The 17,794-nt window shown below is 40.2% G+C and overlaps 1 protein-coding gene across 3 annotated transcripts in view; it reads right to left on the bottom strand.

Moving 5' to 3' along the window:
* SERPINI1 (serpin family I member 1) overlaps nt 1–17,794 on the bottom strand; it is a 104,653-nt gene that overhangs the window by 22,528 nt on the left and 64,331 nt on the right. For all 3 annotated transcript variants that reach the window (XM_007502253.3, XM_056807348.1, XM_056807349.1), the window contains 3 exons: nt 7,473–7,739; nt 4,449–4,679; nt 1,847–2,041 (listed from right to left, as the gene is read on the bottom strand). In XM_007502253.3, the coding sequence (XP_007502315.1) occupies nt 1,847–2,041; nt 4,449–4,679; nt 7,473–7,722 (676 nt within the window). In that variant the 5' untranslated portion in view covers nt 7,723–7,739. The remainder of the gene's footprint in view (nt 1–1,846; nt 2,042–4,448; nt 4,680–7,472; nt 7,740–17,794) is intronic.

Genomic DNA, 17,794 nt, shown 5'->3' with positions numbered 1-17,794 from the left:
AATGTGAAATTATATACAAAATTACAAATTGAGGGAATGTCATCATGATAATGAACAAACTTGTCTGGGGGAAATTTTTCAATTAACCTTATAGATAAAAGAAGACACTTCAAAAACTGAATGAGCTGACAAGAGCTCAGCAAGGTCATGAAACAGTGCTGTAGAGCTGAAAGGGATGTAACAAATTATTTAGTCCAGCCCCAACATTTAAGAATAGGGAGACTTCAGCCCATTAAGGATAGCTAAGTGACTCAGTGGATAGAGTGTTGGGGCTGGAATCCGGAATACTCATCTTCATGAGTTCAAATCTTCCCTTAGACAACTCATTAGCTATGTGACCTTGCCCAAGACACTTAACACTGTTTGCCTCAGTCTCCTCATCTGTAAAACGAGCTGGAGAAGGAAATGATAAATCACTCCACTCTTTGTCAAGAAAACCCCAAAATGGGATTGGCTACTACTGAAATGACTGAACAACAAGAAGAAAAAGGAGTCCAGACTGGTGAAGGGATTTGCCCATGGTCAAACAACCAGTAAATGTCAGGGCTACGATTCCAACCCAAGTCCTCTGATTATAAATTCAGTGCTCTTTCAATCCCACCGTGTTGTCTCTATATAGCCACATTGCACTCACTGTATGACCTGACATGTTTGCCATGATTAAGACATCTAATTTAGGAAACAGATCTTGCTTGGCCCCTGTAGATCTGGCCAAAGGAAGAGAGATATTTTCTAAACAAGTGTAACGATTCCGAATGGACATGGCTATTGAAAACAAATAGAGCAACACAGTCTTTAAATGGATTGGTTCCAATACTACACTATGACCAATGGTCCAAAGAGTCTAACTAATGCTTCTGCTTTTTGTTTCCATCTTTGCCAGTCATCACGAGAGCTGAGCTATCCCAGTCTCACACTAACTAGTCAGATCTCCTTTTCTCAAGGCATGTTTTTACCCCTTCATCCTGGATATTAGTTTGGCTTCTTTTAAACTTAATGATTTTAGGTAAAATCAATTGTTTATTCTAATCTATGCAGAACATCCCCCACAACTATACTATTAGATTGTAAGCACCTTGAAGGCAGAAACTGCTTTTTGCCTCTTAAGGCACTTTAGTAAATGTTTAATTACTGATTGATTCATCATTACATAAATTCAACATGCTGCCATTCATATCTGGGAACAAGAATACCCCAAACTTCTAAATCACCATAGATCAAAGGCTGAGGTCATCTAAATGATTCCCTCAAAAACATGCAAAAGCAAAAGACGTGCTAGTGAGCAAGAGCTCCCAGTGTTACTACCCCCAAAAAAATCATCCACTGAGAAATGCTTTCTTTCTAGATATAGTCTGATCTCTTACAAAAGCATCATAGATATAAATGTCATTTTAGGCATTCTAGAAGTATTTAACTTAGAGATAGGGAACTTTTGCAAACAAGATTAAGACTGTTGAATTGTTTTCCAAACTGTTGGCAGTTTTTTATAATTCGTTAGAAATTCATTGGACTACTCGTATATATATAGAGAGAGAAAGAAAGAGAGAGAGAGAGAGAGAGAATGTCAATGTTAAGACCAAGTGTTCTATGGGTGTCCAGGGAATGGCAAAAAATTGAGAAGACTTGGCATGTTGGGTGTACTCCCTGTTGAAAATTTATGAGAGGATATCAGAAAAAAGATCCCTAGTATTTAGACAAGTTGGAAGGAGTTGTTAGAGGAAGTAAGTACACTAATGAGATCACAGAGACATTTGAATATATCTGTTCCAGAAGTCTCTTAGCCCAACATCAAATACAAAAGGAACATCCACCTGTGGGGGGGATCCACAATGAGGTCTTAACTTACCATAATAAAACTCTCCTTGTTGGTACATCATTGGAATCTGAGCTTCGCTTTCATCATCTTTAGTGAAGGAGAAGGTCCTTGTATTTTCAGGTCTAAATTGTGACTTCCAATTCCCTTTAAAGTAGACGGCGTTGATGAGGGCCAAGTTAGTCAAAGCACTAAAGTCTCTTGCTGATACCAAATCTTTCACTTGACCTGATGAAGTAGAAATGAGTAAAAGAGAGGAACAAGTGAGTCACTGAGAGCAGAAGGGAAATTCTCTGAGAGAGCAAGGGGAGTGGGGAGAGGTAGGAGAAAATTATGACTCCACTTTTATCCACAAAATAAACATGAAGCCAAAAGCGTTGAAATCGAATGCTCAGTTTTAAGAATTCTACAGGAAATTTACAAAAGATGTTTGATTCCATGACGTAATAACATTGTGCTCCACGGTTTCCCAAAACTGCCATAAAAAGACTAAAATTCTTTCTGATTATAACTCTTTCCAGAGTACACATTGGGGTGGGGGGTAGCTCCCCAAATAAAAGGAATTGGTTTTAATTCTATTAAAACAAATAGATGCACAAGAACAATGTAAATGGGTTTCTTCACCATAATGGGTGCAGACAGGAATATCACAGAAAGGGTTGGCTTGGATGGCTAAAGCAGTCTGCTTTACTGGAGAACATGCCCACGCTGATGAGATTGCAGTTCTATAGTGGCAGTGAATTATGGTGGGCTTTAGCTTGGCTAAACCCAGTCTGGCTGTGGCCTCCAAACACATTTTCCCCAAACTGACAATTCTGTGCCTGAAGTAGCTAAAAAAGGAGGGGAAAAAAGTCGACTCGTTCCCTAAGAATTTGCAGATAAAAACAATTCTCAGTAACTTGTCTTATTTCTGATAGGTTCTCTGCTCTTGATTTACTTTATGAATGTTGGGGGGGGGGGAGTGAAAAGAATGAAACTGAGTTCCCGTGTTGTAATTTGGAGTTGAATCTTGTTTTGGACCCTCACAAATTATGTTAGTAATAACCCTTCTGACAGGAAAATGTGATTCAGCCGATGTTTTTAAAATAATAGGTTTTCTCTTCAGATTTCCTTCATTCCATATAATGTCCCCCGGGGAGAAAAATTACTATGTTCAGGAAATATTAAAACTATTATTTTGGGTAGGGAAGTATACATAATGCTAAGGTAATTTCCTCCTTATTTGACCACTATCATCTGTTTAAATAAAACCTCTCATTGTAACATTAGTTTTTCTATCTTATTTATAAACTCATCTGGCTTTTAGAGCAAGAAAAAAATTGAACATATCTGAAAAAGAGAGTTTTTTGTGTGTGTATGTGTATAATTTATATGTACATATTTATTATGTATAGTATAATTATTATTAATTGATAACAATAATTATTATATGTTATATATATACATATATAAGCCCATCCCCATTTGAGATTACTCTCATAGTATTTTTTCTTCTTTTTCTTTCAGCTTGAAAATTTAAATCGGTTAAACAAACATTTATTAAGAATATATTCTATGCAAAAATGATACTATAACTAGTTAGGAGGCAGAAAGACTGGGATGAAGGTGCCACCTGGATACATTTAGAACACTCTTTTGGTTTGTCTGTGGCTCATGTAATTATTTAAAAAGGTAAGTTGCCAATCAGCAACTAAGGAGGAGTTTCCTCACTGAGAACTGCTTACTTCAACGATATCATGCATCCTCTCGATTCCAAAATAAATGCAAAGGCTTGTGCTAAAACTAGAATGATGGGAAAAAAAAATCCCAGGCCCTGCCCTCAAAGACCTTACACTCTCATTAAATTTCTTTTTTTTTTCCTTTTACTAAAAGGTTTTTTTTTCAATTTTTATTTTTTACTTTTTCCTTTTACTAAAAGTTTGGTCTTACTGCAAATGTGTGACTTCCTAAACTCCCAAATGTGGTCTGAAACAGATTAAAATGTAACTGGGATATAGTTAACAAAATAAAAATATATTAAAACATAGATAAAATATTACAGTTTAAAACTAAGTCCATATGTGATCTGTAGGGATCCTTACATGTGGTTTAGTGATTTCTATTTCTATTTAGGCTTGACATCCCTCTTTTAGAGGACAACTGCACGACTCCAAACATCCTGTCTAACTTCTTTTCTTTTCTATTTTCAAATTGAGAGAGAAAGAAAAAGAGCCAGACACAAGAGACAGAGAGGAAAAAGACAGAGACACAGAGGCAGATGGAGAAAGAAAAAAAAAAAAACAGTTGCTAGTTAAGAAATCCACCAATTTTCAAAATCAGAAGAGCACACATTTTCAGATAATTAACCAGATGGTGGAAGCACAAGTAAAAGGATAGTGCCTGGAATGTCCAATTACTGACTTCCACCACTCGCTCAATGGAACTCTCAGATATCCAAACCTTTGCTGTTTTACATTCAGAAGGTAATGGGAAAATGGAAAAATGGAAAATACAAAAAAGGTAATATAATCCAGAGCAATACCTGGATTTCCCCCTTTGCCTGGATCTATCCATAAAAGTTAGACACACAAATTATTTCTAATGCAAACTTTTCCAATAAAGGCCAGCAAGTAAAGAAAGGAAGACAAAAACCTACTATTGGTGTGGTTCTCCACCCACTTGTTGATGTGACTGGCCACAGCCTCGTTTTGACTGAAATCTACATGATCAACCTCCGCTTGAAAGTACTTTTTCATCATCTGCAGGAATTGGTCGCTCACATGGAATCCATTTTGCACCAAGAGGGAATTGGCCATTTTCATTACATAGTGGTTCTCCTCAGTGGTTATCATGTCCGAGAGGTCCTTCAAGAAGGAAAATTCTTCCCCTAAAAGTGGTTAAAGGAGGTTTCTTAAACTGAATGAAACGCAGTGGGAAAAGGTAGAACAGAAATAGCCCAACTTCTTATTACACTGATTCAGATACCCGGTAGATCTAAGTTAAGTTCCTACTAAGATAGCAACACTGGATAAAATCCTGATAGTTCTGGGCTTATCTGGCATCGTGATTAAGGCTGCTTTTTACTGAATTGGCACTTTCTAACTTAGAAACTGGCTGCTTTTTCTGAGACTGTCAGAATCATCGACATCAGAGCTGGTAGCAGCCTTGATCGTGTAGGTGAGAGTTTACAGATTAAGAGCTTGGAGAGATCCCTAGAAGACATGTGGCCCAACTCCTTCATTTTACAGTTGAGGGAAGTAAGGTCTAGAAAATCTAAATGGGCTTGGCCAAGGTCTGCGACTGGGATCTGAAAAAGCAGAGATAGGATTCTGAACCTAGGCTTACTGATACTAAAGCCAGTATTCTTTCTACTTTCTTATGTTGCCTCTCTGAAAAAAAAGTTGCCTGGAGGTGTCAAAGAAATATATGCATTAACAGGTTCCTCTGTGAAAAAATGAGGTTTGATTTGATCATCTCTTCGGTTCCTTACATCAGCTCTAAATCTAGGACCCTCCTCTGTAGGTCAGAGGAATACAGGCCAGACTATCTTGGGTAGTTCAGTACAGGAACTAAGTCTAGATTGATGGAAGGTCTTTGGGGTCAAGAATAGGAAGGGAACGGGTGAGAAAGGGGAAGTTAAGAGTAGGTAAGAATACGGTTTGGAGGCTGAGGACATAACTAAGACTGAACTTCAAAGAGGAGTAATTGGGGGTGGAGGTGGGAAGGGGAGCAAGAACATCCTTCTCATCCTTTCTCCTTACTACTAGAGTTTCCATTTCAGAATGTACAACTAAAAAATAAGAGTAGATGGAAAGGAAGATGGATCGTCCAAGGGTGGAGATCATCTTGAAACTTATCTTCTCATTTTATAGATGAGAAAATGGGAGGGAGAGAGGTTGTAAACCAATCCTTACCTAATAGAAACTAGCTCTCAAACTCTGATTAGTTAGAAAGTTAAGTCAAATACATCCCTTTTACTTTAAAAATGTCCCTTTTAAGTATAAATTTGTTCCCAAAATTCTAATTTAACTATTTTTTAATATGTAAAGAAAATGAAATTCTTGAAGTAGCTAAGGAATCTAGTCATAAAGCCATGTTTTATTACCGGATATCTAGATAATTAAGGAGTTGATGAAACTGGGGAAAGAGGAAAACATTAAGAATCTCTTTAATTTCACTGAAGTTGATTCCAAGGCTTAATTCCCATTTTTCTCTACGTAGAGTGTAGAGAACACCAGCACCTGTCCCCCTCATAGATGTCCTCCTTCTAAAACTACAAGATCCTTCTTTTACTCTAATTTATCATCATTATTGTCACAGCCATTTAGAATGGTATGGTGCCATTTTCAACTCTCTGGAAATCTGTGTCTTGCATTTAAAAAAAGAATCAAATGACAATATTAAATATCAGCACACTTTAAAATTGCTTTGCATCTATTTACATATATTCAAATAACTGCATTTCAAGGTATGAAATATCACATTCAATTTTTAGGTCCCTGTAAGTCTCTAGGAGACTGCTCTGCCTCTTCCTCTCGTAAGAGCCCAGTGTGTATACGCTGCTCTTTCAGGCCTGGCTTTTCTTACTTTGAGAGAGATTTTTATTTCCTAGAGGTGTTTTCAGATCTATTTCTACTCATCATATTTGTCATCTTAATTTTATTATAACACTCCAGTGCATTAGTTTACCACAATTTATTCTGGCGTGTATTCCTACTGATCGACATTTAAGGACAAATCATTCTTCTATGAAAACGTCAAGAGAATGATTTTTCTCCTTCCTTTTGATAACATGTATCCTCAGGGGCTTATTCCCAAGACCATCATTATTGGGTCAAAGACGGGTATGATTATTTTCATAACTTCCATGACATGTCACCTCACTACAATCTCTTGACCTTGCAAATAAGCAATGCCCATAGTTATTAGTTTTATGGAAGTTGAATATGTAACCAAGACAACAGTGTTTTGATTAAAATCAAATGCTTTTATGTTAGCTCACGGTTTCTTATGTAGACTAAGGTAAGACAAAATAGCATAGTAGAAAGTGCCTTAATTGTTGTCAAAGGACCTGGGTTCAGATCATGATTCTTTTTACTTCTTCTGTGACTAGGAAAAATCACAACCTTTCTTGGCCCTTAATTCCTCATCTGCACAATGAAAGGGTTGAACCAGATGGTGTTTACCCTCCCTACCAGTTCTATATGTAAGGATCTATGACAAATTTAGAGATATGACTGATTAGAATACTCCAGCACTTGGCCATGAAACAAACACAATTTTCAGCTTTTTTTGACTTAATTATACAAAAATAGTTAACAGGAATAAATAGGTGCACACACGCACACAAACACAGAGCTACTTGTATAAAGTGATATAGTCACAGTTGATTAGCCAGGCTGTAGAAGGTAGAACTTGGAGAAATAGAAGGGAATTGCAAATCTGGCTTGATATAAAAAATACTTCCTCATAGTTACAGCTATTACCAAATGGAATACATGGTTCCTTCTCTCTGAAGGTCTTCAGACAAGGCAAGCTATTAGAAGGATTCCTATTCAGACAGAGACTGGATTATATGGACTATGGGGTCCTTTTCCAACTCCTGAGATATTGTGATTATGATTCTTTGATCTGGAAGTAATCCACAAAGACCCATGGAACAAAAAATCAACAGGCGTACCATCTTTCAAGCCTTCATATCCCATAGAGTGACGTATTTCCTTCAGGGTGGACCCACGGGCTCCCAGTTCCACCATTCCCATTGCGATAGCAATACTCAAAGGAGAGAAGAGAATGTTCTCATCTTCCCCAGTGGCCCGCAGATGATTATACACATTCACAGACAATTCTGCAATGGTTTCATCAGGAAAACTGGTGCTGAGAGCCATACTTGGCAGAATAAGCAAAGCCAAGAGTCCAAAGAAAGTCATGTTTCCAAGGTTTCAGTCTGAAAAACAAAGCACATTAGTCATGTAAAGTGAGACTCAAGTAAATGGAGGGCAGATAAAGGTGACAGATTATTGATTAAACACATACTGTGTGTAGGGAAAGAGCAAAAGAGCCAATGAAAACCATCCATTGAGAAGTTGAATGAACTTTTTGAGGAAAACAATTATTATGTCAAGAGACAGTCAAGTCCTCTCACTAGGGCAAGCTGAGCCCTTTTCAAAAAGAGCCACTGAGACTATGAGCCCCCACTCCTAACCAGGAAGCCAACAGAAGTCAGAGGAATGTCCCCCGAATGAAGTTAAATCTACTCTTTTGTCTATTGTTTGCTTAGTGCTGATCTTGGTCACAGACAACTATCTGACTTAGGGTTAGAGAATTCATCATGACTATACCTATAAATTTTATCTCATGATCTCTGCTAGAAACAAAACAAAACAAAATAAATATCCACACAGGGAAACTGCAAATTGAAGTGAGAGCAAGACTCAAGGCCCAAGAAAAGCAAGCTTCTGGGTCATTCTCCTTCCTGTACCAAGCATTAGCCACCAGCAACCAAATCCTTGCCAATTCCTTTGCCTCAGCCCAACACAGAAAGTCAGGCTCTTTAGAAGTACTGGCTTTAGGATTTGTAGCAGATATTCATTTCCTTGGCCTCTAGAAATCTCATTAAGGGTGACTTTAGAAGATCAACTGTTACTAATATAAAAAGCCTTTTTAAAAGGGCAGGATGCAGATCCTTTTTGAAAATCAAGCCAGTTGTGGCTGGAATCAGTGAGGATAATTACAAGCTTTAATGGCTTCTCCACAAATCCTCTGGGATTCCAGAGCATTCTGGCTGACCTTAGTTTCTGCTTGGGGAGAGGAGATCTCAGTGGCAGCCAGAACACAGATGACACTGACAGATCTCTTTAAAGTTTGAAGAGCCCTTTACCCACATCATCTCCTTTAGTAAGCGACAGCTTGGCCCAGTGGAGAGAACAGTTGCCTCAGGCTCTGGGTTCAATTCTTGTCTCTGAGACCTATAGGCTGTGTGACCTGGAGCATCTTCTCGGTTCTCCATGCTTCTCTCCCACATGGCAAGAGGTGGAACAGTCTCTTTACAAATTAAATCTCAGGCTCTATGCCCCATTCCTACTCCAACTCTATCTGAGCCTCACAACGACCCTGATGTACACACTGAAGGTATTATTAGCCCCATTTTATAGATGAAGAAAGTGAGGCTGCATGATGTTGAGATTTGTTAGTGATCACAGAAATGGAGGGAAAAGGCTGAAGATGAGCTTAACTTGTATCAGAAGCAGGAGTGAAGTTAAATTCCCCCCTAACTCCAAAATATGGCTGGTTTAAGTCATATAGATATGCAAAATACCAATCTCTATGCCCAATATAAACCTGGAAAAACCACTTGGTGGGTGGGTACCCTGAGGTAAGGGGGGTCTTGTTTTTCCCCCTCAGTCCTGAGGGTCCAGTTCAGTATGGTCACCTGGGCCTTAGGTTTCTCCCTTTGTCCAAGGAAGTCCATGTATGTGTGAGTGCGTGTGTGCATGCTAGTGTGTGTGAAAGACAGAGCAATAGAGAGCTGGAAGAAGAGACAGAGAGACAGAAAGATGGAAAGGAAAATAGGGAGGGAGGGAGAGAGAGAGAGAGAGAGAGAGAGAGAGAGAGAGAGAGAGAGAGAGAGAGAGAGAGAGAGAGAGAGACAGAGACAGAGAGAGACAGAGAGACAGAGAGAGACAGAGAGAGAGAGAGAGACAGAGAGAGAGAGAGAGACAGAGAGAGAGACAGAGAGACAGAGAGAGAGCCAGAGACAGAGAGGGAGACAGAAAGGGAGACACACAGAGACAGAGACAGAGACAGGGAATAGAAGAACAGAGACAGAGACAAAGATGGAAACAGTTAGTTAATAAATATTTGCTAAGCCTCTATGTGCCAGGTATGGGACTGTAGATACAAAGAAAGCTAAAAGACAGTCCCTGATCTCAAGGAGCTCACAGTCTACTGATGGTAACAACTTGCCAACCACCACGTATCGACAAGCTTAAATACAAAATAGGCTGGAAATAACTAAGAGAAGGGAGATTCTAGATTAAAAGAAGATCAAAAAAGGCTTCCTGTAGTGGTTGAGACTTCAGGGAAACCAGGAGGCAAAGATAAGGAGGAAAATCATTCTCCCCATAGGGGGAAGCCAGTGAAAATGCCTAGTATGGAGACAGAGAGAGATGGAAAGGGGGAAGGGAGAGAGAGGAAGACAGAAAAAGAGAGAGGGAGGGAGGGAGAAAGAGAGAGAGAGAGAGAGAGAGAGAGAGAGAGAGAGAGAGAGAGAGAGAGAGAGAGAGAGAGAGAGAGAGAGAGAGACAGAGAGACAGAGAGAGACAGAGACAGAGAGAGACAGAGACAGAGAGAGGAGAAAGGAGGGAGGAAAGGAGGGAAGGAAGGAGGAGAGACAGAGACAGAGACAGAGAGAAAGAATGTGTGTGTGTATGTGTGTATGTGTGTGTGTGTGTGTTTAATTATAACCAACTTCCATGGCATGTAATGTGTTTGATGCACGAGTCTTTTAACCTCTTGCCACCAGCACTCCAAAGCAATTTGTAAAGCAGTATTTAAAAGGTCACTTAGCAGGGAACATCGACATTCACTGTGGCTCAGCAGGGCATACGCACATTTAATACAGGGCCAGTATATTTCAAATGAGCTGCACAGCATGGAAATGCTGGGATTCTTTTATTCCCCAATACAAGGGTCAGAGAAGTCTCTCTCTATTTGTTCTTTTATAGTCTGGGTTTTACCTCTGCCAAAGGTTTGAGTTAAAACACAAACAAAAACAAGCAAAATGAAGACAAAACAAATGTCAGCTTTCTGCTTGAGAATTTCCAAGTTTTCCTTTCCCTTGAAGGTTTTCAATACATGTACTGAACCAAGGAACAAATGTTAAACAATAGCTCATCAAAAGACAGTAGAGAAGGGGCAGCTGAAGGGCACAGTGGATTGATAGCCAAGCCTGGGAATGTAAGATTCTGGGTTCTAATTTGACCTCAGATACCTCCTACCTGTGTGACCCTGGGCAAGTCACTTAACCCCCATTGCCTAGCCCTTACCACTCTTCTGCCTTGGAGCCAATACACAGTATTGATTCCAAGACAGAAGGTGAGGGTTTTAATTAAAAAAAAAAATTCCTTAATGACCTTTTCAAGGATCCCCCTCCAGCAACCTCAGCGTTTAGCAGAAGGTAGTGTCCTCTCCTTGCCACTTGATTTCTTTCCTTCCTCCCTTAGCATAAGTTCTCCCTCATGCCAGGAACGACTGATCTTCTCCTCACCTCGGACTCTCATTATCATGGTTTGGTATTTGATGTCCTTAATAAGTAGGTCTCAAGGCTTACTTACATCACTTCCTACAGGTGCTCCCACGTTCCAGCCAAATGCCCGATTTGCTATTCCAAATGCCACTATTTCATGATCATCCCTGCCTTTGTTCAAATTGTCCCCCATGCCTAGGAAGGACTCCATTCTCAGTGGACTTTGAGACTCAGCTCAGTGCTGACTTTTATACAGAGCCATTCCTCATCTCCCCAGTTCTTATGACACTCGTGCCAAACTAATTTCTGAGACAGAGAGAGACACATGGAGACAGAGACATAAAGGGGGGAGAAAGAGAGAGGCAGAGACACCCAAAGATAGAAAAAGAGGGGAGACAGACAGACAGAGAGAGGGAGGGATGAGAAAGAGACAGACACAGGAGAGGTAAGTATCGAGAGAGAAAGAGAGGGAGGGAGAGAGACAGAGATGGAAAGAGAGAGAGGAGAGACAGAGTGAGGGAGGGAAGGGGGAGACAGACAGACAGAATGAAAGGCAGTGAAATGAGGGAGGGAGGGAAAGAGAGAGAGAGAGAGAAAGAGAGAGAGAGAGAGAGAGAGAGAGAGAGAGAGAGAGAGAGAGAGAGAGAGAGAGAGAGAGAGAGAGAGAGAGATTGATTTGCATTGACTTCTTCGAGTATGCTATGTCCCCCTTGATGGATGTAATCTCTCTGAGGGCAGGAACTATTCTACTTCTGTATTTGTATCCCCAAATCCCAGCCTAGTGTCTATCACATAGGAGGCATTTTATAAGCACCTACTGACATGCTGAATTGAGTCTAGCCATGGAGATGCCAAGCAGAGAGGCCAAAGCTGAAGTTCTCTCTTCTAATTGGAATTTGATTGCCTGAGGGGATGGCGGCAGCTCCTTTGCTGTGTTCCCTCCTTTTGATGGAGTGTTCTCTCAGGATGATGGAGTGGTCCTGTCCCTGATATTTCCTTGATGCTGGCGTGTGAGGTGTGACTGGACAAGGACAGCTCTGTGTCCCAGCATAAAAGGTGGCGCCCTTGATTCTGTCCCATGATGGACGTAATTCCATAAATCGACAGGCAGGGTCCCTCGTCAGTCACAGATAATCAACACATGAGAAAATGAGTCATTGTGCTTTCCCACAGGCAGAAGGAGCTCATGCTGGCTGTCCGTTCTGTAGCTTCATTAATTTTGAATCACCCAAATGAGATGCCTTCATATAAGCACATTAATCAGGGAGAGGCATGCACAGGAGGAAGGAGCCCCTGCCATCGCTCTCTGGTACTTGTGGAAGAGTGGCCAGGATGGTTTGCCAAATCAAAGCAAACTTAGTGAACAAAACAATAAGATATCACGGTCAATCAATAAGTATGCATTAAGTGATTACCACCATGCCAGGGACTGTGCTAAGTGTCAGGGGGACAAAGGAAGAAACAAAGCAGCCCCTGCTCTTGGGGAGCTTAATTCTATTAGGGGAGAATCCATGTACACAATTAAATAGAAAATAAATAGAGAAAATTAAAAGAAAAGAAAAGAAATAAATAAAGGTGGCGCAGTGGATTGAGAATCAAAACTAGAGACAAGAGGTCCTGGGTCCAAATCTGGCCTCAGACACTTCCTGGCTGTGTGACCTTGGGCAAGTCCCTTAAACGCATTGCCTAGCCCTTATTGCTCAACCGCCTTGGGACCAATACACAATATTGATTCTATGTCCAAAGGTAAAGAGTTTTTAAAAAGAAAAGAAATAGATGCAGAATAAATGCAAACTACACTCAAGATGTAGAAAGTCCTTCTTCTTTCATGTTTCAAAAACTGTAATGCTACTTGGCACATTATTTAGTGGAGTGCAGGGTGGAGGGAGCTGGTTTAGAAACCAGGAGGAGCTGAGTTTGAGTTCTGACATGCTGGCTGCACAATCCTGGTGAATCCCTGAACTCTCGATGCCTGGTGCAGCCTCTGAAGACGTGTTCTTCATCCGTCCTTTCAAAGGACCAGCAACATCTTGGGTTGACGTCATGTCTGGTGAAATGGACAGAAGTGAGATGGAGCCGTACCAGTCACCGCCTCACTCTCTCTTCCAGAATCACTGACGTCCAGGGGCAGGAGAAGCCTCTACAGACCACAGGGGCGGAGAAGGGGCCAGTCTGCTGTGGTAGAGGAGTTCTTGTTGCCAGAAAATGCCAAGTCTAGTCCTCATCCTGACTCCATGTGGCCTTGAATTCTGGGATGATTACAGGATAATTACTGTTCTCGAACGTTTTTTATGGTTCATCAAAGATTTAATGAGGTGCACTATGTGCCAGGCACCCTCAGAGACATGAGGGATACACATAAACAGAACCAAAAACAAAACAGTTCTATCCTGCCTACTGATGAGTAAACTGAGTCTCTGACAGTGCTTAAAGTGACTGAACCAAGAACAGGTTAGGAGTGAGTGCTCATTCAGGACCAGAATCCTGGATGGCTACCATTCCCGCTTTACTAAGCTGCCTCATTTCAACTAGGAGGCAGTGCCAGCAGAAGGAGTGGGATGCTGGGCCTATTGTTAGAAAGACCCGAGTTCAAATCCCTCTCTCACAGGTGCTTGTTCTGTGACCCAAGAGGATAGCTTCTGTGAACTTCAGTATCACTAGAGAGAGCACCAGGCCTGGAGATGGGAAGACTCATCTTCCTGAGTTCAAATCTGGCTTCAGACATATGTCACTTAACCCTGTGTGCCTCAGTTTCCTAATCTATAAACTGAGCTGGAAAAGTAAATGGCAAACCACTCCAAAATCTTTGCCAAGAAAACCCCAAATATGTTCATGAAGAGTTGGTCATGACTGAAACTGAAAATTAACAACCCTTATAACTTATAAATAAATATATTAAAAACATTTAAGCTTCTAAGTTTAAAAACTTATGGCTTATAAAAACTTCTTAACTTATAAAAAATCACATGCCTCCAGTAGGTATATTATTTATACTTATTTATAAATTATATATAGACTTATTTATATATAATATATAGACTATGTAGAATATAATTTAATATGCAAATACTATTTATTATTAAATATTAAATAACAATAAATAATATATAGACTTATATGAATTGTATAGACTTATTTATAAATGATTTATGTTGTATATATTACATAATTATCTTACATGTACAACTATGCATATACTATTGAGTACTATAAATTGTGACATTATGAAATTTGCATAAAAATAGAAACCTAAAAGAATGAGATTATGCCAGTCAGTCAATAAACATTTATAAAGTACTAAATTCCTGAAAGGCTAAATGCTGGAGATAAGAAGAAATGAAAAAAAAAAGATGGTTCTTGCCCTCAAGGAATTTACAATCTAACAGGAAGAGACAATACACAAGAAGCTGAAAAGTGGGGAAAGGAGATGCAAGTCCTAATCTTCTCCCAACTTCCCTTCATTCTAATGCCTTCCCCCTCTTCCTGATCTCCCATTTATTCTGTATCTAGCTTCTTTTGTAGATACTTGTTTGAGTGTGGTCTCCCCACTAGATGTGAGCTCCCAGAGGGAGAAGATTGTCTTTTGGGGTAAGCCTGGCACCTAGCAGGCACTTAATGCTTATTGACTGAGTGAAGGAGGGAGGAAAAGTGCTAGCCCAGAGACACAAGGATGTCCTCCTTGGTGAGAGATGTGATGGCTGCTATGGAAGCCTTAAATGGAGGCTCTGGGAGAAGCTCTGGGATGTCTACTCCCAGCCTTCTCCAGTAAGAGGGAGGCAAGAGCCTCATAGGCATGTGAGCTTCAGAGATGATGTGATCCTATGGGAAGATGGGTTTCTAGAGACAATGAGGAAGTCTAGAACACTGGGAAATGATGAGATGGCTTCCTAGGGTCTCCTCCTTAATTGGGAGATCATGGAGCTCTCCATGTCCCTGCTTCACCTTCTCCAATCAGAGGGAGAGAGGGGAAAACCCTAGGGACAGAGGGTACCAAGGAAGTATGAGTTTCAGAGTGGATGTGATTTTTTTTTTAAACTCTTACCTTCTGTTTTAGACTCTACACTAAGTATTAGTTCCAAGGCAGAAGAATGAGATCCAGAGAGCTGGATGGGGAGGGGAGAAGAGGGAGGAATGGAGGAAAAGATGCTGGCCCTAAATATTCATGTGTTCCCTGCTTGGGGAATTGGAGTAGAGACAGAACCAAAGCATTAGTTTGGGATTTGGATCTTTTTTTTTTTGCTTTTGTCCCTGGGGTTATTTTTTTAAAGTTATGTGATGGGATGATTTGCAAACAGGGTCTTTAATATATTTGCCTTTTAGTATTATCATGATTTTTGTATCCTAATGCCTAATCAGTTTGTGTAAAGGTACCATTTGATGTTGAAAAATATGACTATTCTTTAATAATGCAATTCAGAAGATGCCATAAGTCATTCCAATTATTTTTTCCAACAGCCTGTTTAGCTTTATGGTTTCTTTTATGTTTATCACTGTAAGATTTACCCACCTCTGAAAAGGGAACATAAGTCTCTTACAATTATTGTGCTACTTATATATGTCTATTTGCCATTCAATTAACTTTTCTTTGCAAGTTTTGCCAATCGCCCATTTGTTGCCTACATATTTAATAATATCACTTCATTGTCTCTGGTGCATTGAAATATGACATTCTCCACATTTAAATCCCTTGACATTGTGAGCCTTTATTGCTGACTTCTCTGAAATCATAATTGAAATTTCTGGGATTTTTTTCGAGGGAAGAATAGGACATTTGTTCTGATGCCTCATTTCCATTATGTGTGTATGATTATTTTTAAATATATTTCTTGTGTACAGCATATTTTAAAATATAGTTCTTGTATGCACAAAGCATTGGGTTGTTTTCTTCTCCATTCTTCCAGTATATGTATTTATTATATAAGCACTGGGGCAGCCAGGTAGTGCAATGGATAGAAAGGTGGTCCTGGAGTCTGGATGACTTCTCTTCATGAGTTCAAATCTGGCCTCAGGGGGGCAGCTAGGTAGCTCAGATGATTGAAAGCCAAGCCTAGAGAGGGGAAGTCCTAGGTTCAAATCTGGCCTCAGACACTTCCTAGCTGGGTGACCCTGGACAAGTCACTTAACCCCCATTGCCTAGCCCTTACCGCACCAATACACAGTATTGATTCTAAGATGGAAGGTAAGGGTTTAAAAAAAAATATGGCCTCAGATACTTCCTAGCTGTGTGACCCTGAGAGACCATTGCCTAGCTTTTGAACTGATACACGATATTGATTCTAAGACAGAAGGTAAGAGTTTAAAAAAAAAAACAAAGGAAGGAAGTGGCTAGGGAACTACTATGTATCAGGGTCTGTGCTGAGAATTTTTCAAATATTTTATTTAATCTTCATATTAACTTGGTAGATGTTGTTATTGTCATCAATTCAACTCAGGAAATGAATGCAAATAGAGGTTAGGTGACTTGCCCAGGGTCAAACTACTAGTATACGTCTGGGGTCGGATTTGAACTCAGGTCTTCCTTATTCTGAACTCCTTAACTGGCTCCAAAAGTGTGATAGAGAAATGATCCAGAGACTTTAAAGGACAGAGCCTGGAAAACATGCAAAGGTTTCCATCCGCAGGGGACGGTTGAGGAGGTTTGGAATCTTGAGGGAAGAGGAGATTCCAAGGGGAGGCAGTTGATCTCTCTAGCTTGAGACAGCTAAGGTGACAGTCTGATCAGAGATTTCTCTCCTGAGCTATTATTCAAATTCCTCATTGAACCTAACCACCCACCCCCAAAGACACCAAGAATTGGGGCAGAAACTGAGAAGAATAAGAACAGCGCAAGAAGATCTCACACAGCTCCTGTGACACCCCAGGTCTGGACATTGGCTGGGCTGTGATAGATCAGGGGTCACAAACCTGAACCTCTCAGAGACCAGGCTGGCAAGTCTGAGTCTCTCAGTTTTGGAGGGAGGGAAAAAGATATTTTAGACAGACAGGAACTTCCTTTATCCTCTTTCCTATAAACTCCAACCTGCAGACATCTCGCTCATCTTAGCCCTAACCACAATTTGTTAGAATAAAGTTGTCAGTTATCCTAAATTGACTTCCTTGTCATATTGGAGAAGGAGAGAGCTGATTTCTCTCTCTTTCCCCAAGGGAAGAGGTTCACCCGTTAAATCAGTTATTAGAAGGGAGTAAAGAGAGGGATAGTGGAGAGACATATCTGAGGAAGACTGAAGGGGGAATCCATCTCACCCTCCTTCTACCTTCTGGACATTTATCATCAACTCTTTCTCCATTATACCTAAACCAACCCTCTAATACAGAGGCAACCATGTCAAGTGACTTGCCCAATGTCATATTGCTACCTAGAATAAGAAAAATGTATGGAGGTAAATCTCAGGTTCTACAATTAGGCACAAAAAGTAAAAAAAAAACAAACAAAATAACAAACTTTACAAGCATAAGGTTAAGGAGGAATAGCTCAACAAAAATTCTGATAGGATAACTAAGGGTTTTCATGGACTCTGAGTACACTATGAGTCAATAGCATGCTATTGAGGCTCAAAAAAGGGGGTGCATCAAGACCATCCAAAACAAAGGGGGTGAGAGTCCCAGGGCATCTGGCATTCCTCCCTGCTTAGACATACTCACTAGACGCACAGTGCCCAGAAAAGGATGCTTATGATGCTGAAGGGATTCAGTAGCCTTCACCATAAGATCAGTGAGAGACCTGGGAATCTTTAGCTTAGAGAAGACACAGACAA

Source organism: Monodelphis domestica, chromosome 8 (assembly GCF_027887165.1).
Source record: "Monodelphis domestica isolate mMonDom1 chromosome 8, mMonDom1.pri, whole genome shotgun sequence".
Lineage (NCBI taxonomy): Eukaryota > Metazoa > Chordata > Mammalia > Didelphimorphia > Didelphidae > Monodelphis > Monodelphis domestica.
Note: the sequence above shows the minus strand (reverse complement) of the source record. Positions and strands in the feature narration are given on the sequence as shown.